This window comes from Myotis myotis, unplaced genomic scaffold (genome assembly GCF_014108235.1).
Source record: "Myotis myotis isolate mMyoMyo1 unplaced genomic scaffold, mMyoMyo1.p scaffold_m19_p_18, whole genome shotgun sequence".
NCBI classification, from domain to species: Eukaryota; Metazoa; Chordata; class Mammalia; order Chiroptera; family Vespertilionidae; genus Myotis; species Myotis myotis.
The window spans coordinates 36,978,421-37,000,827 of NW_023416322.1; the positions used below are offsets into that span (position 1 = coordinate 36,978,421).

Here is a 22,407-nt window from a genome sequence, read left to right on the forward strand (position 1 = left end):
CCTTTGGGATAAGCATTAGAACTTCAGTTTCAAAGTGAACGTTCCCATTTCTGTAGAAAGAAGCCTTTACCTGGGGTTTGGACATAGTACTGACCTCTACTACTTTATTAAAATAGTCTTTTTTTTTTTAACTGCCTCAATTTTTTGGTAATATATAGGAAATGATGTTTCGGGGGTAATATTCATTTTCTAATACACATTAAAATAAACATATATTAAAATTTTTAAAACCTCATGTACAACCAAAATCATCTTTTACATTAAATGTTGGAAAATACTGCTCTAGTCTAGTTCATTCATTTAAAGGACGTGGTAAGGCTCTTTGATGTTTACACTGGTCTGTAGCCAGCACTCTGAGTTATACCAACCAACCAACTGATTTTGTTCAAGTCATACTTCTCCAATTCTTTCGTGAGAACTCATGAAAGGTTTGGTCAAATGCTTTGTTAAAACCAAACCACTTCATGTCTGTGGTCCTGTCTTCATCTAGCAGAGTGTTATGTGGAAGGGGTTGCACTGGTGTAGGGGTTTCTTCAGTAAGTCCCCTGCAAGACATTTGTAAATGTCTTCTCATTTCGTGAGAACAGGCGAAGCCCCAGCGAGGAATATTTTTAAGTATCTGGGTGGGTGTGTAAAGATGAAAAACAATCGTATTCTCTGACAAGAACTCACGGAGAAAGATTGGGAACAAATGGCAACATGCCCCACTGATTTTCAACATAACCCATTCAGCTTCTCACTATCCATCTTCTGCTGTGCATCTAGAGGCGTGGTCGCCAGCTCTTTGGCACGGTCATCCCTGAATGAAGCAGTGGTCATTTCTGCGCATCCATTGTTGTATCTTGGCATTTTCTTCAGCACGATCAGTCCCTTCTGGAGGTATGAAATGGTTAGGTCTGACTTCCAGCCTTGCCCACTGCAACAGAATAGGAGTCTGAGGACTGACCCTGGTGCAGGTGAATGAGGTTCAGATAGGCAAACGTGGCTCTGTGATGGATGCAGCATTAAAGGCCAGTGCCCCTGGCAGGAGTTTGGGTAGAAGGGCATAAACCGAGTGTGAAATCTCAGTGATGTGGAACCTGGGGGGTGGAGGGGGGTGAGGGGAGGCTCAGAAGAAGAGGGGTAGGCATTCTACAGCAAGGAGGTTTTCAAAGACAGTCAATAAGGCCCCAGAAGCCTGGCAAGACTGAGTCAGGACCCAGGTCCTAGGAAACAACTGAAGTGCCCACAGTATGTAGAACAGGAAGAGAAATCAAAGCAGAGACCTAGTAACAAGAATGAGGGCACAGGGGTTAGAAACTGGGCAGCAGCTCAGAGCAAGGTCACTGGAGTTAGAAGCCACACCAGGGGTCACCTAACCAACGGCGCATGTTGTTGCCAAGCCTGCTCCACTGTCGCCCTCGGGAGGCTTAATTATCTCCTGGTTTAGGTTAGTAAAGGCCTAAGGAGTGGAGGGTGGGCTGAGTGTGCAGGCGGGACTCCAGTGGCCCCGGTGATGGTGCAGAGCAGGAATTCATCTAAGGCAACAAGACTCATGTTTTCCCCATTGCACCCATCCAAAAAAGAGAGAGACACATACTTCTCCAAGAGAGATCACACACACACACACATACACACACACTTCTCCGAGAGAGAGAGAGAAAGACACACTAGTTCTTGGGATGTTCACTAGACTAGAAGCCCTTTAAGAGCAGAAACCGTTGTATTAGATCACTTGTACTAGATACTCTCGGAGTGCCTAGCAGGGCCTGGCACATGCTCAAGGAATATTTGTTGAACAGAGACACAGTCTGTATTAGCATCCCAAGAGGCTCTCCCAGAGTTTCGGTGAGACGTCCTCGCCCTAAACATTCTATGCCCTTCATTGTTTTTATTCTGTGATATCCAAGCAAACTGCTGATAGCAAAGTTGATCCTCCTGGTTTCTTCATACTGGAAGTGAAGCAGATCCAACCACTAGTTGTCGTTACTTTTCTGTGGCATTTACTGTGTTGACACCTGGTTAGTACCTTGGTGACATGTGGATTAGTGGAGAGTGACGGTCTCTGAGCATGGACACCACATCTCCCCATTGGCTCATCTCCTGGCTCAAACACTGTGGATACAGACAATCAGGTTTTGTCTTGAGAAATCGAAGCATCTCCCAACATTGGGTCTACTTCACTGCATGGCTGCCACCAGTGGCTACCGAGTGATGTCCCTCTTCATACCAATCTCTGCCCTCTCCTGACCAAGATGCTTCATGTCAGCTGATGTGTATCATCAGGTGTGAACTGTTATTCTTCCAACAAAGTGCAGAGTGAGCTACTGTATCGTGTGCCCTGCAACCATGTATATCACCTGCCTGATGAGTGTCAGCAGTTGAGTGTGAGAACCTTGCTCCACTGGGTAGCTCATCTGGCCTCCCCAACAGCAGCCACCATTCCCTGAGCCCTTATCTACCCAGCACTGACCTAACGCTTTCCAGACATGACCTCTTTCATGCCTCTAAAATCCTATGGAGTAAGTATGAACTATCATGTCCATTTTATGAGTGTGGAAACTGAAGTTCTAAGACTTCAAAGAGCTAAGTTACTTGCCCAAGATTATAAAACTTCTAATTGGTGACACTGAGATTCAAGCTTTGGTCTGCCAGAGTCCCCAGCTGGGACCTTAAAACTGCACATGCACTGCCTCCTAGCAGTAATCTTACAACAATGGAATTACTGCTCCCAGGCAGTTCTTCTCTCTCACACTCAGTCCCTGGGGCTGACTACCAGGAAGAGGGGCTGACCAGCCCTGCCCTCCCCCTGGCCCATGGTGCCAACCACTCCTTGTCCCTGTCTGATGGAGCTTTGCTTTGTTGGCTCTGAGAGCTGGAGAGGGAGGACAGGCGTGCTGGGGTCACTGTGACTCTGGGCAGCAGCCCGTTCATTCATCACTGTCCCTGTTTTGCGTGTGAGCAGCTGGGCCGTCCAGCGCTATCCCACGGTTGTCCCTGGGAAGCTCCTATAAAGGGGCCTGAGCTCTAGCCTCGCAGCTCCCAGACCATGGACATGGGGAGACTGCTGCTGTGGGTTGGTGAGTGTGTCACTCATCCAGGAGGTGCCAGGCTTCCTCAGTCTGTCAGCCCTCTGGTGCCAGGAGGCAGCCTGGGCCTCCGGTGGCCTGGATTAGAGAGAGGTGGACGGGACACAGTGAGAGGCCAGAGGGGCCCAGGGAGGAGTGATGAGGGAGTGGTTGTCAAACCTGGCTGCACATTAAACACTTTTATGTCTGGTTTCCACCTCGGACGAGTGAAATCAGAATCTTGGTAGGGAGGAGCCGGGATGCCACTGCTTGTCCATCGGCAGCAGGGCTGAGCAGCACTGGCTGGAGCTTTGGCCGGGACTTCTGAAAGTCCTGGTTGTCCCCGTGCACAGCGTGTGTGTAGCTGCATGGTGTTCACCAGAGTGAGAAGGAGTTAGGTAGGTCTGGCCCCACTGACTCAGCTTAGAGACAAGAAAGAAGTAAATGAACAGCTATGGTGCTGGGCCGGTGGCTGCTCTGGAGGGCTGGAGGGCGTGCCGGGGTGTGTCACTCGCTCTGGGCTATGAGCTCTGGGCGGGCACTGACTCTGTGTGCGACCCCTTCCTTTGTTTGCTGCAGGGCTGGCTCTTGCGCTGAGACCCCGGGATGGTAAGGAGACTGAGCCCCCCTCGCCGGAGCCAGGTCGATTCTCTGGCTGAGTCGTGCTCTGCGTTGAGTGTCTCCCGTGTCCTGACCCTGCCCTGGACCTGTGTCAGGGTCACTGACCCAATCCAGTTCAGCAGAGGTTTCTGTCACCTGCTGTTGGTGTCACCGTCTTTGTCTGGGATCCAGACCCGGAAATCTGCTCTGACCAGGATTTCCCAGGCCATTCTTTTCCTTCTGGGACCTCAGCAGTGGGGGGTGTCTGTGTAGCTTTGGGGTGTATGTCTGTGTGTGTATGGGGGTGAGGGGTGTTGCAGTGGCCTGGCCTCTCGGGCTGTGTCCACGCTGCTCTGTGGAAGCTGAGCCCCCTCCTCTCCCTGGGTCTCTGTCGACTAATGTATGCTCTCCCCTGCCAGGCGCTGCCCACAAACTGGTGTGTTATTTCACCGACTGGGCACACAGTCGACCCGGCCCTGCCTCGGTCTTGCCCAGTGACCTGGACCCCTTTCTCTGCACCCACCTGGTATTTGCCTTCGCCTCAATGAATGACAACCAGATGGTGGCTAAGGACCTCCAGGATGAGGACACCCTCTACCCGGAGTTCAACAAGCTCAAGGAGAGGTGTGTTCACAATGGATGTGGCGGTCGTACTTTCAGATTTTACAGACGGAAGAGAATTAAGACCCCCCCCCCCCCTTTTTTTTCGGTTAATCCTCACCCAAGGATATTTTTCCATTGAATTTTTTTGTGAGAGTGGAAGGGAGTGAGGGAGGGGTAGTGAGAGAGAATGAGAAAGGGAGAGAGAGAGAGAGAGGGAAACATTGATGTGAGAGACACATTGATTAGTACCTCCCTCAAGGGCCCCAACCGGGGCTAGGGATCGAACCTATAAACCAAGACTCTTCAGTGTATGGGCTGATGCTCTAACCACTGAGCAAGGGCGAGAATGAAGCCTTTTGTTATTTGTCAACGTTCCTCCATTCTTCTGGTCTGAGCCTCCCTCAAGCAGGACTCCAGAATGTCCCTGAGTTGGGACTGATAAACACCCTGAGCTTTTTCTAGCCCCCGCACCCAAGCCTTTGCCTTTGTAGTGGCTGTTGCCTCTGCCTGGAATGTCCTTCTTGCCCTTCTCGGCCTGGCTACCCCCAACTCTCCCTTTAAGGCCAGTGGGGAGGATTCCAGGCCTATATCCTGTTAAAGTGCTCCATCCCAAATGCTTCACAAACACCTGCATTTTAATTGCCTGCAACCCCCAAGTTGTGAACCCCTAAGGGGCTCCCTGGGGGGGGATGCCTGTGGGTGGATTATGCCCCACTCTTCTCCTTTGTTCCCCTTTCCTGTGCTCTGCTCTGCTCCTTCCCTCCTCCTGCCCTTTCACTTTCCCTCCCTCCCACCCCTACTTCCCATTGTTCCGCCAATGAACACAGCTGCCCACTGACCTCCCCGCATCATAGGAACCCGGAGCTGAAAACCCTACTGTCCATCGGCGGCTGGAACTTTGGCACATCCAGGTGAAACTTTGCCGTCCCCATCTTCTCTCTGGGCGGGGGGCGATGGCAGGTGGGAGGGTGGAGCAGGCCGGTAGGAGCGAGGGCAGGTGGGGAAGCCAGACGAGCTAATGCACACACTTGCCCCAGGTCCTGATCTGGCCCTGGAATCAAGGGCCCCCTAAGCTCTCCAGTGAGTGAGAGACTCAGGGAAGTTCTCACAGGTGATGGGAAAGGGGGTGGGCGAAACGAGGGGCAAAATGGGGCCTTCACAATTGTCCCCCCAACCCTTCATAAGAGGCATGGGTTTGCCTTAGACAGGGGGGGGGTCTTGTTTAGGGCAAGAGGAAGAAACCCCAACCCTCACAGGGCCTGAGTTTCCTCACGTTATAAATGGATATTTACAAATACCCACCTCAAAGGGTTGGTCGGGGTGTGGGGTGTGGGAAGGAAGTAGCGTAAATGAAAGCCACACGGGGGCCTTGGCACGTGGTGGCAGCTCTGCGAGCCCCTCACCCTCCACGAGGCAGCGTGCAGAGGAAAAACTGCCTTCGTGTTCCCTGAAGGAGCATTTCCCCAATGTCATGGCTGAGGCCAGGGGTAGAGGCCACCCTGCCTCCTCGCCCGGGAGGAAGGGACCACAGGAGAGGCAACCTGGCCGCCTGGGAGTGGGAAGATGCACCTGTGGGACAGTGGAGGGAGGACTGGGGATGTTGGGTGAGAACTGGCTCCGCCTACCCAGGCCTCACATCTCCCTCAGTGGCCACGCCTGTCCCTCAGTGGCCACGCCTCTCCCTCAGTGGCCACGCCTGTCCCTCTGTGGCCACGCCTCTCCCTCTGTGGCCACGCCTCTCCCTCAGTGGCCACGTCTGTCCCTCTGTGGCCCAGTTCTGAGCATTGGCCATTGCAGACGCTGGATCAGGAGCGTACACACAAGAGGCCACAGAGTGGTTGTTTGCTTTCCACATTTGCAGAAAAGAGAGCAGGAGTGGGAGGTAAAAGGAACCGGCCCTATTTCATGCAGGTGTCCTTCAGCGATCACCTGGCTAGGAGGTGGCCTGCCTCACCCTGAATCTGGCTGTGTCAATCAATGCACACAGAACTAGCCCAGAATTGCTTAAAGTTCAACTCCCATAAATTGGAAGTTTTGCAACAACGGAGAAAAAAGTAGAAAATCATCAAACAGCCAATGAACAAAAGAGCCAAGAGGCCAGAACCCCTATCACAGCCTGGGTCTCTGGCACCATGTTTTGCAGCCCAGGCCCCGGTCAGCTCCTAGGTCTCTGTGGAAATGCTGGCCCTTGGCTGGGCCCCTCCCTTAGTCAGGTCAGGGAGAGGATGTCCGCGCTAGGACATGTGGTGGGGATTGTAGTTCCCCAGGAGGGCACGGCAGGGCCAGAGTGCCTGGCCTGTGGGCACCGTGTTTTCTGCAGCCGTTGATACTGAGCCTGCTTTCCACCCCAGGCCGGCGCTGGTTCTGTGTCTGCCTGAATCCCCATTCCTGGGTACTCAGCCCTGGTGCTGGGAAGGAATTTGAAGATGGTTTGAGATTTTCAAAGACCTGCCTTCCTCTCCTCCAGCCACATCCCTGTGCCCTTCATGGGGACTGGGACCAAGGGACCTTACAGGAGGTCATGGTTCTACAGAGAGAGCTCCTTGCCACCCGCCCCTCCCTGTCTCCCCGCAGGTTCACCACTATGCTGTCCACACCCGCCACCCGGGAAAAGTTCATCAGTTCGGCCATCTCCCTCCTGAGGACGCACAACTTCGATGGTCTGGACCTCTGCTTCTTGTACCCTGGGCTGAGAGGCAGCCCCATGTATGACCGGTGGAATTTCCTCTTCCTAATTCAAGTAAGGCCAGGCCGGCAGCTCCGGAATCTGGAAACGATTCTACTTTGATCATAGGTGGGCCTGTGGCATAGGAGGAGCAGGAGGCCAAGGGCAAGGGCAGGAGAGCTGTCAGGGAATGTTCCTTTCCTGCCACCACCCTAGAGGTGTGGGACCAAAGAGCCACGGGGTGGCTCGTGCTCTGTCGTATCCAGCGCTTGCCCCAGGCCTCCCGCCCAGGTGATGCCTTCTCCGGGCAGCGTCCTGGACTCCTGCAGTCAGGCAGTCCGACCCCTTGCTCCCGAGCCTGCCTGCCACCCTCTATGCAATCACTTACCTCTAAAGGGCCTGTGGACAGGGCCTACAGCCGACTCATCTTTATGCTTCCAGAGCCTGGTCAAGGCTCCGTCTATAAAGGCTTCCTGGGTGGTGTCCTCTCTCCCTGACTGTTTTGCCTGGTTCTCTGCGTCTCCCTCTCTCACGTCCCAGGAGCTGCTGCTCGCCTTCCAGCAGGAGGCCCAGCGTACCGTGTGTCCAAGGCTGCTGCTCTCGGCTGCCGTCTCTGGGGACCCGCAAATCATCCAAACGGCTTACCATGTGCCCCAGCTAGGAAGGCGAGTGGGGGCTCCCTCGGGGGGAGGACATTGAAGGGCAGGAGGCATCTCGCGCTCACACCCCCAGGCCCGGGGTGAGGGCAAGGATCGGCTCCATTTGCCCTGGCTTTCTCTAGGCGTCAGAGCGAGGTGATGTGGTACCAGCCCCCCACATCGTCGTGGGGAGCGTCTCTGTGTAGCCATTACTAGGTCTCACGGGAGAGAGTCCCATGAGCCCGGCCTCTGCTGCCCCGAAGGATAGTTGTGGACACTGGCCGTTTGGCAGAGGGCTGGCATTGAGAGCAGCTGAGTACCAACCACTGACACAGAACCAAGACTGGGCAGGCCCTGTTGGGCCCAGTTTGCAGAGCAGGTTGCACAGCCAGATAAAGAATAGCTCATAACTCCTTCTGAACGGGCCAGCTCTGGACTAATTCGCTCAGATTTCAAGAATCAAGCATTTACAGAAGGGAAACGGAGGCAGATGCAGAACAAAGAGAGGCTGGGGTGCTTCTGTGAGTGGTTACACCAGGGAGTGTGGTTTCAGTGTGAGCAGAAGGGTGGGAGACCCAGGGGGCACGGAGTTTGTTAGTCTTACAGCCAGGCAGGGCTGAGGGGGTCCTGCCTTCACCAGCTGGGTGACCTTAGGCCAGCAGTTCTCAACCTGTGGGTCGTGACCCCTTTGGGGGTCGAATGGCCCTTTCACAGGGTTCGCCTAACTCCATCGGAAAACACATATATAATTACAAATTGTTTTTGTGGTTAATCACTATGCTTTAATTATGTTCAATTTGTAACAATGAAATTGGGGGTCACCCCAACATGAGGAACTGTATTAAAGGGTCGCGGCATTAGGAAGGTTGAGAACCACTGCCTTAGGCGAACTGGTTAACCCACCCAGTTTCAGTTTCTCTAGCTTACAGTCGGGACAGTCACGGTCCTGGGAGTATTGGCCGGATTGAAATGAAATGAGATAAGCCATGTAAACCCTTACACCAGCGACCTGGTAAGGGCTCAAGTACACTTGGCCACTAAGACAGCTTTCCGGATGCGGTGGGTTTCAATGTCCCTTGAATTGCAGATGGGCAGAAGTGCTCTCACTGCTGTGGGACAGTTACTGCTTTACTCACGTCGGTTTCTGCAGACCTGTTAGCACGTGTGTCAGGCCCGACTGCCTTTGTTTTCTTGTCTGAGTCCTGCCTGTTTCCATGGATACTCTCAGGATGGCATAGGTCCCCAGGCTAGTAGTTTGTTCTAGTGGCAGTATCTTAAGTGGATGGCCCAGTATGGGCAGGCCCATCAGGCAGAAATACTAGTAGCAGGGAAACTTGGGTGGCCAATGCACAGCTAGTTAGCTAGTTAGTTAGCTAGTTAGCGCAGTGATGATCTGACTTAAACATCTAACTAGCCCAAACCGTATATACATTTCCTTCTGCTGCCCTGTACAGGCTCCTGGATTTCATCAACGTCTTGACTTTCGACGTACATGGGAGCTGGGAAGAGTTCACAGGGCACAACAGCCCCCTGTTCTCTCAGCAAGGAGACCCCAGATCTGTGGTAAGAGAAGGGAAGGTCTCAGAGGCAGCCAGACCCCTGCCCCGGAGCCCAGGCCATAGTAGCAGGAGGGTTTGTGATTTCCTACGTGCAGGCGTACGCCATGGATTACTGGCGGAAGCTGGGGGCCCCCTCCGAGAAGCTCCTCCTGGGGTTCCCCACCTATGGGCGGACGTTTCACCTCCTCAAGGACTCTGAGCATTGGTTGCGGGCAGAAGCTGTGGGACCTGCATCTCCAGGGAAGTACACCAGGCAGCCTGGCTTCTTGGCTTACTATGAGGTGACAGGATAGGGACCTCTGTCTATTCGTTAAGGCCCCCCACCTGCAGTGTGGGCAAGAGTAAGGTCAAGGGGCAAAGGAAGGGTGAGGGCTACAGACAGGATCGAGAGGTAGTTTACTAGGGCAAGGGAAAGCCTCTCTCTGGGATCGTTTCTTTTTCTTCAAGGAAGTTATTTGAGTCCTTTGTAAGGGATGAGGGGCTAGGTGGAATATGAATAAAGGGGACAGATATTTCACTCTTAAAAAGAATCTTAAATGTCATACACGCCAATCCTGACTTACTATACAGCCTAAATATAATTAATATTTGCTGTATGTGTAAAATTTCAAACGTTTGCAAAGTAAAAGAATAGTGTGACCTCCTCTCCCTGCCGCCACTACCACATACCACTCCTCCCTCCCCCTGTTTCATTGATTAACCTCTCCTGGCCAATCTTATTTCATCTCTGCTCCCGGACTCCCTCCCCACTATGAGATTGTTTTGAAACAATTCCAAAAATATCCTCTACTACAGATTCTTCCTTCTCTACCCCAGTTCCACTTCTTTAATCCCAGTCTCAGCAAAGCTTGCTTTTTGTGGAGGAAAGGCACAAAGACCCAAGGGATTGTAAAACACAAGAGAAGACAAGAGGCACAGAATGTGTGGCTGTAGGATCGGGAAGGGTCTTATGGAGCAGGTAGAGCCCTGATGGGCAGGAATGACAGCGTGGGAAGGACCTCCCAGGCAGAAGACAGGACAGCAGGTACAAGGGTGCCAGAAGGAGACTGACAGCTTTGCCTTAAGTAGTAGTGGCGGGGCCAGCGTCTCTCCAGTCTTTGCTCTGTGCTGGCCTGCTGGAATGTTTTCCTGCGAATCCAATGAAGCCGAGTGGTGAATGGTAGCAAAGTGAAATAATATTCTTGAAGGGCATTATGGGTCAAAGAACTCTTGATAGAACTTTTAAAGAACAACAACAACAAAAAAGACTTAGACATTAGCTTCTGCAGCCCAGCTTGAACACTTCTGCTTGCTGGAAACCCAGCTGACACGCAGATGCTGGATTGATTGCCACAACCGACTTCTCTTCGCCTTTGAGAACTTTAAACTCATCCGAGGTTCAAAGGCTAGTTTGATAACTATCTAGTTGGGGTACTTTATGCCCATTTCTAATGAACAGAGGAGAGACTTGTTCATGAAAACTCTTTAGAAACATACAGGTTTGGTCAAGGGTCAGGTGTGCTACTGTTGGTACGTTGGTGTTGACATTATTCACCAAACCCAGGTCGGGTTTCTTAAGGAAGTCATCCACCTTGGTTCTCTTTCTATCATTTCCATCTTGGACACTAGAGGAAGGCATGTGTAATAGCAGGAACTTACTCAGAATAGATGGGAGGTCCTTCGTGAATGGCTTCCCCACACCCTCTTGGGTCTACCTTCTTCTCACCCCCTGGTGAGGAATTCTTCATTCCTGGGCAAGGAACAGTGTGTCTGCTGGTGCTTCTCTCCATGGCCCTTCACAGAACTAACCTGCGACACCCCTGGCAGATTTGCTCCTTTCTCCAGGGAGCGAAGAAGTGCTGGATTGAACATCAGCGTGTCCCTTATGCCTACAAGGGGGAGGAGTGGGTTGGCTATGATGACGCCATCAGCTTCAGACACAAGGTGAGGCCTTGGTTCTTTCTTGATCCAGCATATAGTTTCCCTCTGGCGGCCACGAGGCCCTTGTCTGTGCTGTGTGTGTGTGTGTGTGTGTGTGTGTGTGTGCGCGCGCGCGCGCACACGCACGCACTGGTTGGAGGATGAAAATGTGAGGGTAACGATGTTGGGTGAGTTTTAGACATATCTGATCTAAATGGGGTTTCCTAATTCCATCTAACCCAACCCTCTTATTTTGAAGAGAAGAAATCTCATTTTTTCACGATCCCATAGCTAATAAGTGGTAGAGGCTAGGTTCAAATACAGGTTATCCTCTTACCCATCCTGCTGTATTGCCTCCTGGGAGTCCATCTTCTGTTTTTTGCCATTGTGCTCAATCTGGAGGGCGGCCAGTATAGCAGGTTGACTGACTACTCCTTTGCAGGCATCGTTCATAAAGAAAGAGCACTATGGGGGGGCCATGGTATGGACGTTGGACCTGGACGATGTCAGGGGCACTTTCTGTGGCACTGGCCCTTTCCCCCTTGTCTCTGTGTTAAAGAACCTCCTGTTGCAGGCTGGTAAGTAGCTATGACCTGGAAGCTGGGGTCAGAGGTTGTATAAACAGGCACTGGGCGGGCCCCTTCTGTTAGATCTAAAGGCTTTGGTGAGGCAGCAGGACATTGAGAAAAGAGCATGAGCTTTGATTATTCTTGGGCCAATCTGTTTTCTAATCTTGGTTTGGATGTGTGCTCCCCTTGACCACTCTGAGCTTGGTTTCTGTATCTGTAAGATAGGAATCCTCCTCCTGACATTATTATAAGAACCGATGAGATATGGGATGAAATCCATGCTGGCTCATAGTTAGCACTTAGTATATGTTAGTTTATTTCTCTATTTGTTTTTATCTCCTGCTTTCACGGCCAAGGGCCAAAAAGGAAATTAGATTTCTTTGGCTGCCTCTTTGATTGTAGAGCCTTCTCTGACAGTTAGGAGATGGCCTCACATGCTAGAGCTGATGGTTGATAGTCCTCATTTTATGGATAAGGAGCTTAGGGCTCGAAAAGGTACCACAGCTATTCAGGGGTGCAGATGGGACTCCAAACTGATTCTTTATGATATACTGTCCAGAGCAACTTTCTTTCTTTCTTTCTTTTTTTAAATAGTTTTTTTATTGATTTTTTAGAGAAAGAGGAAGGGATAGGGATAGAGAAATGGAAACATCGATGAGAGAAAAACATCATCCATCGGCTGCCTCTCGCACACCCCCTACTGGGGATCGAGCCCACAACCTGGGCATGTGCCCTGACCAGGAATCGAACCAGTGACCTCTTGGTTCATGGGTCAATGTGCAACCACTGAGCAACACCAGCCAGGCTAGAGCAGCTTTCTTGACCACAACGCTGCTCCTGGTGCCTCCTGCATTGGGGGACACAGAAGATTTATCCTTGAGAACTCAACAAGTAAAGAACTAGGCCATGGGGGCAAGGTCTTGCTGAAGGTGGCGCTAGAGAGGTCAGAGTGAGGGCTCAAGGATAGAGAACTGGCAGGCTCCTTCTTGGGGTCATTCACCAGGAACCTAACAATCCCCTGAGTGCCCATGGGCATCTGGGATCATGTTAACATGATGGGGTGGGGGAGCAGGGCTTCCATGTGGTGGGATTTTATCTGTGTCCTCAAGTATGTGCATGGTGGGATCCTCCAATTTTGGATTTGGGGAGTAGCCTTGGAGTGGTGGTAGCCCTGCTAGTAGTTATGGGATGGGAAGGAAGGGGTAGGACTCTCATCTTTTTCTGATGATTTTCTGTAGAGTCCAGTTCAACTCTTTCACCAAAATTTTGGCCCTCATCTGCTATGAATTCTTCAAGCACTGGCCCTGGAGGGCTGACTGTGACCAAGGCACTGCCCACTGTCTCGGGGATTTTGCTCTCAGGAGGAGAGGGTGTGGCCACTGAGACGCAGAGAAAGACTGAAAATATGACCACAATCCCCAGAGGTGGGATTGTGACCCCTACAAGGGGAGCTGCATCCTTTGTAAAGCACACTGTAGTTCTACAAGGGAAGACTGAGACCCCTGGGGAAAAGACCAGGACCCCTGTGACCCCTGAACAGATGACTATGACCTCTGGGCACCTTGAGATTGAGACCTCTGGAGTGAAGAACATGGTCCGTAGAAGGAAGGCTGTAGCACCTGCAAAGATGATTATCCCTTCGGGAAAGATGACAGTCACCCCCGATGGGAAGACTAAGACTCTAAGAGGAGAGCATTTGACATCGGAGGTGGACACAGACCCCTGATAAGTTACTTTGCTCTTTAGATGGAAGCTGCCCTCTGACCTGTCGTCCAGCTCCCAGGACACTCCTTTGGCCTTGGCGACCCCTTTGTTCCCATTGATGGAAACCATTCTGTCAACCGATGACCCTTTCAACCAGTGCTCTCTGTCTAAAGATAAGAAACTGCTGTGGATCAAGGAGCCTCCGCTCTGTTGGTGGCAGACGCTGGGGAAAGCCCTTCTTTTCTTCCAGGTTGCCTGGCAGAAGCCTCCTGTGCCTCACCTTTCATAACCATTCATGGGGCAAAGCAGGTCCCAAAGCCACAGTGAGCCAATCTCTTCTCTGTTGAATAAACTGGAAGCAAAGAATCCATCCGAGTTCTTTGACGTAATTTCTTTCTCTCTTCCTTCCTTCCTTCCTTCCTTCCTTCCTTCCTTCCTTCCTTCCTTCCTTCCTTCCTCCCTCCCTCCCTCCCTCCCTCCCTCCCTCCCTCCCTCCCTTCCTTCCTTCCTTCCTTCCTTCCTTCCTTCCTTCCTTCCTTCCTTCCTTCCTTCTTTCCTTTCTTTTTCTTTCTCTTTCTTTCTTTCTTTCTTTCTTTCTTTCTTTCTTTCTTTCTTTCTTTCTTTCTTTCTTTCTTTCTTTCTTTCTTTTGCCATTTCTTTTGAAAGTGTAATCTCCAAGTCTTAAAATGAGTCTCAAATTAGAATTCCAGTAGTGACTTACCGAACAGGCTAGAGAGGGAAAGGCTAGAATGGCCCCGTGGTGTTGGAATCAGAGGTATCAGTATGAAGTCATGATTCTAAAAGTGGATACAGAGAGGTCAGTAGAAAAATTGATATAGAAATACAGTATGTGTATACGTAATTATATTCCTGGCTTGGACCACTGAGAGGGCCTGGAAGCAATGACATTTCAGAAGCATAAGCCCATCTAATGCTCAGATCTTGACTTCTAAATTTTGCTTCTCAATAAAAGGAACCGGGGATCCTTGAAAAGATAGCTGATTCTTGGGCTGGGCCAGGGGAGGCACAAGAAAAGACTGGAATATCTTACGTTTCCATAAAGTAAGGAAGTACTCGAAAATCAATGAGGCCATGTCAGAGGGACACAAGAGTCACCCTGAAAGAGTTCCAAATGGCCCAAATTGGGACAATTTGCACAACAAAATAATAATAATGGATTTTAACCCATAGAATAAGGTAAATATCATGAGTTCATACGCTATCGATGAATAACTGAATTTAAAAATGGAGAAGAAGGGACAGCTGCTCCTTAAAATAGAATGTCAGTTAATAAACGTTGAAGAAAGAGGCTTGGGTGTGACAAGAGACTGAGGCACAGATGTGGGGTGGGAGTCTTAGGAACCACCGGCAAGGTGACGATTTGGCCGGTTGACATGGGAGAGGGGCAGGGCGCAGGCTCCGAGGGCATGACTAATGAACAGGTGCGGTTGTCTGCACCCAGGAAAGCGAGCTGAGGAGAAAATGTTATGAGCTTTTGTCACTTTCTAATTTGAATTTTCAAAAACCGATTTTTGTAAGTTAGAAATACTGCCAATAGGTGGCAGCAGCATGCAGGGTTACATTTTTTTTACGAGAACCAGAAGAAAACTTGGTCCTTGTGCGCAAATGAATGAAAAAAAAATTTTCCCCATAAAATAAAATATATTTTCCCCCCACAAAATAAAATAACTTTCTACAAAAAAGGGGAAAGCAAGTATACATCTCTTTGTTGTTATTATCATTAAGATTGATAGTTTCATGCACATTGAAGCTATGAGAGCTTATGTACGCCAGGTTCAGAGAAGGAGGCTGTGGTTAGGTAGAGGTTGAGTTCAGACACACCAGAGACTTAATCCCACCTCTACCATTTATTGACTATATGATCATGGCGGGGGGTGGGGTGGGGGGAGGTAGTTTGATTCTGTGCCAGTCATTTCAGCAGGAATGCAGACATTTGCATACCAGGGCCATTTCTTAATGGTCTTTGCACTTCCAGAGCTCACTACGGAAGTGAGCATAGCGTGGGCAATTCACTACATGTTGGCTAATTTGTGAACTGAGACGCTGAAAATGAGGAGCAGAGTGTCGTGGACACTGAGAATCACCTATGGAAAGCCATAGACGGGACTGATCAGAGGAAGAGGGAGGAGAAAGAGAAGTAGAGAGTAGACTGTAAATTTCAAAGCAGCACATGCCCTTTGAAGCTAAAGAGCAAACTGTTCCGTTGTTCTGGCAGAAGTTGCCAGCACCCACTTCCCAGTAGGCACGGACACCAGGATCTTTTGTCTCCAGTAAACTTTACATTTGTTATCACAGCCTAATCTTTAGATTCCATCAGCAAAGCCACTAATTGCTTTTTAAATAGACCACAGAGTAGACAAAGTCCTTCATGCTTGCCAAAGGGAAAAACAAACAGAATCCATGGGAGTGTAGGGGAACGGGCTGTTACACAGGCAGAAAAGTCTAGGTGCCTAGAGATGAAAAGAACAGGGAGATCAGGGTATAAGAGAGGGACCCGACCTCCCTCCGTGCGTCCCAACACTTGGGTCTGTCACTGTGTCCTGTGTGTTGGTGAAAATCGGCGCCATGAAGATCCTGGTCTTGGTCTTGGTTTGCCTACACCTCTCAGAGGGTGTGGAAAGGTGTGTATTGGGATGCAGCCTCACTGAATTCCAGCTTCAAGGGAGCGTGACAAGCTAGAGAAGAGCGAAGGGTTGCAGGTCTCTTGGAGAGGCAGTCAGATTGTACCACGAACTGAACACCCACTGGGAGCCAAGACTTGAAATGGATGGATGGATGGATGGATGGAGTGTGTGTGTGTGTGTGTGTGTGTGCACATAAGGGTGGGTTGACTGTTTTGTTGGTTTAGAAGAATGGACAATCCCTGTCCCAAGCTTATAGCAGGCGCTGGGAAGAAACAGACAGTTATTCTCTGGAAACAAGATATAAGCACAACCTCCCCTCCCAAATATTATGTAGTGTGTTTCTGTGTTGGGAATCCAGGAATGACTGTAGTGGTCAGAACTTGCTAAAATCCAGGAGGACTTCCTGGACCTCGCTCTTCCTGAGCAGAAAGTACTGAAGAGATTTGAAAACTCCAGGTCAGATCATTGAAGAGGTTGCTTTAGTGGGGCAAGGTGAAGCTCATTCATTTTTTAACCCTATTCTCTGCAGAATCATTCTTAAAAAAGGCAAGTCTATCCGCCAGACAATGGAGGAGAAGGGCGTCCTGGAGAAGTTCCTAAAGAACCACCGAAAGGAGGACCCAGCTGCCAAGTATCATTTCAACAACGATGCTGTTGCTTACGAGCCCATCACTAACTACTTGGATGTGAGTGAAGGTGGAGGGGTGTCCATCTCTTGGCTGATAACCATGTAAAAGTACTCATTTATGCCCCTCATTTGCTCTGATTTGGACTAATTACTAAACCCAAGTCTCACTTTCCTATGGAAAGTATCTACATAAATTATGGGTTGGTAGTATCTAATAGGGTAGTAGCTCCCTTTCCTTTCCCCTTTCTCTCATTACTGGCCCATCTCTCCAAAGCCCCATTTATACAGTTAAGAGACTTACAGGGGGTAATGTTCAACTCAATGGAGAGATCGCAGGGAAGTCCTAGCAATGAGCTGCAGGAGAAAGAAGGAAAACATGTGCCTAGCTGGTTTGGCTCAGTGGATAGAGCATCAGCCTACTGACTGACGGGTTCCAGGTTCAATTCCAGTCAAAGGCACATGCCCAGGTTGCGGGCTTGATCCCTAGTAGGGGGCGTGCAGGAGACAGCCGATCAATGATTCTCTCTCATCATTGATGTTTCCATCTCTCTCTCCCTCCCCCTTCCTCTCTGAAGTCAATAAAAAACACATTTTTTTAAAAAAAGAAGGAAAGCATTGCAAGGCCACTAGGGAAAATCTCCCCCTTTGGAAAGATACACTGGTGTCCAGAGAAAGTATTAGAATGTTCTCGAGGCTATGATGTCTGCTCAGGGCATCTGGACTTACTGGTGTCCCGTGGACTGTTCTTAGGAAGATGTTACACAGAGCATCAGAGCTGGAAGCCACTTTAGGGAATCACACAAGGGGTGGGAAAATTGCGGGAGAAGCCTCTTACTCCCCTAAGGAGTGATTTGGGCAAAATGTGACTCCCAGTGGGTCAGCTTCTTCCCCACCCTCAGGACAAGGCTAACCTGCGTAATGAGGGTGACGAACCTTTCTTTGCAGGCTTTCTATTTTGGGGAGATAAGCATTGGGACACCACCCCAAAATTTCCTGGTCCTCTTCGACACGGGCTCTTCCAATCTGTGGGTGCCCTCCACCTATTGCCAGAGCCAGGCCTGCTGTGAGTATACCGCCATGCCACCCCTGCCATGGATGAGAGCAGAGTAAGGGGCAGAGTCAGGATTGGCCCAGGTTATAATTTCAAGTACAGAGTTCTTGGTGCATATCCACGATCTCTTCCTTCCTAAGTTAGGAACCTCTAGAAATCTTGCCCTCAGTCTCGCCAACAGTTTTGGAGAGAGGCAGCAGACATAGACTGTAACTTCCACTTCTTTCTACATTGTCCCTTTCCCTCCTCTCTCTCCAGTGGCCAGAATCCCTGACATTTTTGAGGGGATCTATCCCTCAGGGAATGATGGATTGAAAGGAATTCGGGCAATGTTTGCTGCCTAAGGGGACAGGCTTTTCTGGGGCTAACACGGTTTGTCTATATTGTGACGGATCTGAGGCTGAGCCCCATCCCCGACTTGGTCTGATGATCCTGGGCCATTGAGGATGTGTTTCCTCCAAGCATCCTGAAAGCAGTGAATGATGCTAATATTTCATTCTGTCTTTCTACAGCCAATCACAACAGGTTCAACCCCAGCCTGTCCTCCACCTTCAGAAACAATGGGCAAACCTACACACTGTCCTACGGGAGTGGCAGCCTGAGTGTGGTCCTGGGATATGACACTGTGACTGTGAGTGATGCTCTCATAGCCTCTGAGGTTCTGTGCTCTGGCTCCCATTTCTAAAGCCTTAAGCTCTCATGCAAATCCACGATTACTAGTCAGGTCAAATCTTCCCAGGAGCTGAGAGTTGGAAAAGGCATCAAAGGCCGTCTCATTCAACCTTCCCCCCAAGACAGGAGTTGCCTCCACAGCAGCCCTGGCTGCAGAAAGCCCGTTATGCTGTGTTGAAACTGTGTGTCGTCTTATGACTGTTCCCTGCTCTCCACTCTACCCTCTGCAACCACACAGAACCTCTGCTTCCTCCTCCACACAACTTCACCTTGGTTACTTAGAGATCTGCCCTTTCACCGTTTTCTTATGTTTTTATGTCTGACACCCATAGCTTCTCTACAGATTTTGCACGTGGACTGCTCAATAGAAAACCAGTCGCTGTCCATGGAAATGGAAACTAGAACTCCAGGAAACAACCACCTTTGCTTCCCCAGCACCCACACGCTTTTTCCTAAAACATACGTGGTTGGGTGACGCTGTTGCCCTTTCACCTCCCACACCCACACCCAGGAGCGAGCTCAGCATGAAAGAAGCCAGCTTCTCCCCCCAGATCAGGGTCTAGATTCCAGACCCTGGGCACCTACATCCGAGAAGGATTTGTCCACGTTGAGTTGTTCAGCTGCTCTGTCTGCTTGGCCCAGGTTCAGAACATCGTCGTCAATAACCAGGAGTTCGGCCTGAGCGAGAATGAGCCCAACGACCCCTTCTACTACTCAGACTTCGATGGGATCCTAGGGATGGCCTACCCCAACATGGCGGTGGGCAGTGCCCCCACAGTCATGCAGGGGATGCTGCAGCAGGGCCAGCTCACCCTGCCCATCTTCAGCTTCTACTTCTCTCGGTAAGAGGCCTTCTCCTGGGAAGAGGTCAGCAAATGAGGCTCTGTGGGGGCTTTGGACAACTCAACACCAGTCAGAGCTCAGGCTGTAGCGTTTTCTGACTCAGTGACTATAATCTGCTATGCACTTCTGAGGATTTATAAACACATTTCTGGGGGAGTTTTATTTTAAACGCACTGGAAGGATTTTTAATTGTGGCCATAAACCATCCGATGACTCCTTTCTTAAAAAATAAGCAGTAGTCCCTCAATATTTGTCCAGTAAACCTGGAGATTGCTGTGAGCGATCCGCATAACTGTGCAGCTATAGAACAAGCGCCATGAACATTGACCAGTGAAGAGAACAATAATGAGATGCTAATTATAACGGCATCTCTGGTTTTATGAAGGGTTCTTGTAGCAATGACTTCAAATGACATCTTACAAATCCTGTTGCTGCCCTCATTTTTCCAGTGAGGAAATGGAAGCTCAAACAAGCTGTGAATGTTAAGCAAGCTCCCCCCCCATGTGGGTGTAAAGCTGAGACTCAAACACAAACATTTTGATTTGAAAGCTTTTCCTTCTCCCTCTGGCCTTGAACTTTTGTGACACGCGTCACTCCCTGCTTTTCTTTTCTACACACACGATCCTCAGGGAACCTGAAGTCCAAATGCCTTTCGTCTATGACTGGCAGGTGCAGGGTAGCGAGCACAACAGACCCCAATCCTCTCAGCATTCCCTGGTGACCCACCGGGCACGACAGAAACACCCTCCCCCCAGCAGCCTCGGCATCTCTGTCAGGCCATGCGGGTGCTCTCAGAGGGGTTTCTTACTTTGCCCCAGGCAGGGTGTCTGGGATACTTTTATAGCTTTTTTCCAGGTGCCTGATTTCCAAGTCCATCTTCTTTATGGACATAGTCTGTGTTTCCAATTCTCTGAAAATTATTTCCGAGAATGATTGGGTGTCTGAGAATTCCCCTTTCCCTTGTACCTTGAGCCGGGTGATATCTGAAGAGCACCCCTTCGTTCTGCCGTACCCCAGTGTGGGAGGGAGAGAGGGGAGGGTAGTGGAGAGGAGAGGAGAGGAGGGAGAGCAACGCCTGACCCATCTGTATTATGGAAACTCATTCACGTTACATTCCTTCTCAGCCAACCAACCCATCAGTACGGTGGAGAGCTCATCCTGGGCGGCGTGGACCAGCGGCTTTATTCCGGCCAGATCGTCTGGGCCCCTGTCACCCAGGAACTGTACTGGCAGATTGCCATTCAGGAGTGAGTAGAGAAGCGGAGAGTTCCTGTGGGTGAGGGTCACGTGTAGGTGTTTCTCTAGCATGACAGCATTCCCTGTTGCTGGCATGGCACGGCTTTCTCGAGGAATCACCAAACCCTCAGGCTGAGATAGACTCTGGCATCCAGGTCCTGCCTTCCAAGAGCTTTCAGCCAGAGCTGGAGGGGTTGCCAGACCAAGCCTGAGGGCAACACTCCGTGACCAGGAAGGCACAGAAGCACGCCTGGCAGAGGTGTTAGTGGGTGGCCTGCTTCCTGGAAGAGCCAGAATGCCGCAGCTGGGCGGCTGGTGGGTGAGGGCTGATCATGTTGGTAGCAGACGCTCCTGACTCTCTGTACTGGTGTCCCCCTCAGGTTTGCCATCGGTGACCAGGCCACTGGCTGGTGCTCCCAGGGCTGCCAGGCCATCGTAGATACCGGCACTTTCCTGCTGGCGGTTCCCCAGCAGTACATGGGCTCCTTCCTGCAAGCGACAGGAGCCCAGCAGGCTCAGAACGGTGATGTGAGTAACCAGAAGCCACGGGAGTGTCTGTACAGCGAGGCAGGCTCAACACAGGAGCCCGAGCTCAGGAAATGAGGTCATCAGAGGGAGGAGGAAGGGCTGGGTGGGCCCCTGAGCCCCTGGCAGGACAGATCAGGTGGGAACACAGCATGAACTCTCAGCGCAAGGAAGGGTAAGGGGGTGAGTAATACCGACTCCATCCAGACTGTGAGTGGGACCAACGGCTATGGGCAGGTGCTCTTAACCCATTGCAGGTCTTAGGAACACGCGCCAGCTTGGTCTGGCCACTGTCGTTTGACTGCAGTGTCATCAGGGCACAGTGCGTTTTCCTATCCCACGCGGGTTTCTGTCTTCACTGGGAAGACATACGTCTTTGGGTTTTACTCCGAGAAGCCTCCTGTCCCCACCCCTCCTCCTCTTTGCACACATATCAGTAGTTTGCTTCTCCCTGTATGTGAGAGTCTGGGCCCAGACTAAATCCTGGCTCCCCAAGCGGTGTGTGTGTGTGTGTGTGTGTGTGTGTGTGTGTGTGTGTGTGTGTGTATCCACACCTTTTCTCTGTAATTTGTACTTTCTGGGCTTAGAAATTGTTGTGGAATGAGCCTAACTCCTTATAGCCATATGGATACAACCCAGGTCTAAGAGCTGAGATGCCTGAAAGGAGAGGATTCCAGAAGAAAGAGGGGGGGTCTGGTCAGCGTTGTTCGGAAGTCAGGCCTTGCGGTCCTCGCTCTGAGAGAGCCTGTGCTGCAAGGTCAAGCACAGTCACCCAGGAGAAGGGGGCTCGCTCTTCGTCTGGGCTCCAGGGGGCGCTCTACAGCTTTGCCTTTTCTGTCTCCCAGTTTGTGGTCGCCTGCAACTCTGTGGAGAGCTTGCCCACCATCACCTTCATCATCAGCGGGTCCCAGTTCCCTCTGCCTCCCTCCGCCTATGTCCTCCACGTATGTGGTCACTCCCGGGATATGTGGTTGGATGGGCCCTACAGCTGTCCCGTGTCCCAGCTCACATCTGGGCAGCTATGGGGAATCCCCAGGGCAGGGCTGGGGTGAACAAGAATTCAGAGACCCCAGAGGGTGCCATGAACTACAGGGTGGGGGAAGTTTGGGTGGGGGGAGGTCTCTATAGTGCAAATGGTTATATCCTGGTGTCTGTCCCCTGTCCCCTTAGAACAACGGCTACTGCAGGCTGGGGATCGAGGCCACTTACCTGCCCTCCCCCAACGGGCAGCCGCTGTGGATCCTGGGGGACGTCTTCCTCAAGGAATACTACTCAGTCTATGACATGGCCAACAACAGGGTGGGCCTTGCCTTCGCCGCCTAGATGGCGAGGGGCAGCTGTCCGCACCCCGCACGCAGGGCTGGGGATGCCCTCGTGTGGCTGTGGGCTCACCGCACCATTTCCAACTACCCTGACCCCTTCTGTTCACTACAGTCTTACTTCCTGCAACGAATAAATTGGGAAACTCCAAAAATCTTTGAAGTTCCTTCCAAAATGTCCTTTTTGTGTGTGTTCTGCTTTTA

The 22,407-nt window shown here is 50.8% G+C and overlaps 2 protein-coding genes across 3 annotated transcripts; both read left to right on the forward strand.

Moving 5' to 3' along the window:
• The first annotated feature begins 759 nt into the window (after window positions 1-759).
• OVGP1 (oviductal glycoprotein 1) lies at window positions 760-13,650 on the forward strand. Of its 2 annotated transcripts, XM_036344646.1 has the most exons (10): window positions 760-879; window positions 3,627-4,271; window positions 5,105-5,161; window positions 6,825-6,990; window positions 7,456-7,580; window positions 9,008-9,116; window positions 9,208-9,393; window positions 10,919-11,035; window positions 11,454-11,589; window positions 12,819-13,650. In XM_036344646.1, the coding sequence occupies exons 2-10, from the start codon at window positions 3,946-3,948 to the stop codon at window positions 13,304-13,306; spliced, it is 1,710 nt and encodes a 569-aa protein (XP_036200539.1). In that variant the 5' UTR covers window positions 760-879; window positions 3,627-3,945; the 3' UTR covers window positions 13,307-13,650. The 2 variants fall into 2 exon arrangements, with proteins under 2 accessions (XP_036200539.1, XP_036200541.1); XM_036344648.1 differs by lacking the exon at window positions 9,208-9,393.
• Window positions 13,651-15,972: 2,322 nt separating this feature from the next.
• Window positions 15,973-22,383, forward strand: LOC118673372 (pepsin B). Its single transcript, XM_036344071.1, has 8 exons — window positions 15,973-16,615; window positions 17,503-17,620; window positions 18,121-18,239; window positions 18,923-19,122; window positions 20,248-20,370; window positions 20,740-20,887; window positions 21,730-21,828; window positions 22,055-22,383. Exons 1-8 carry the CDS (start codon window positions 16,496-16,498, stop codon window positions 22,205-22,207), a joined length of 1,080 nt encoding a protein of 359 aa, XP_036199964.1. The 5' UTR covers window positions 15,973-16,495; the 3' UTR covers window positions 22,208-22,383.
• The last annotated feature ends 24 nt before the right edge of the window (window positions 22,384-22,407 follow it).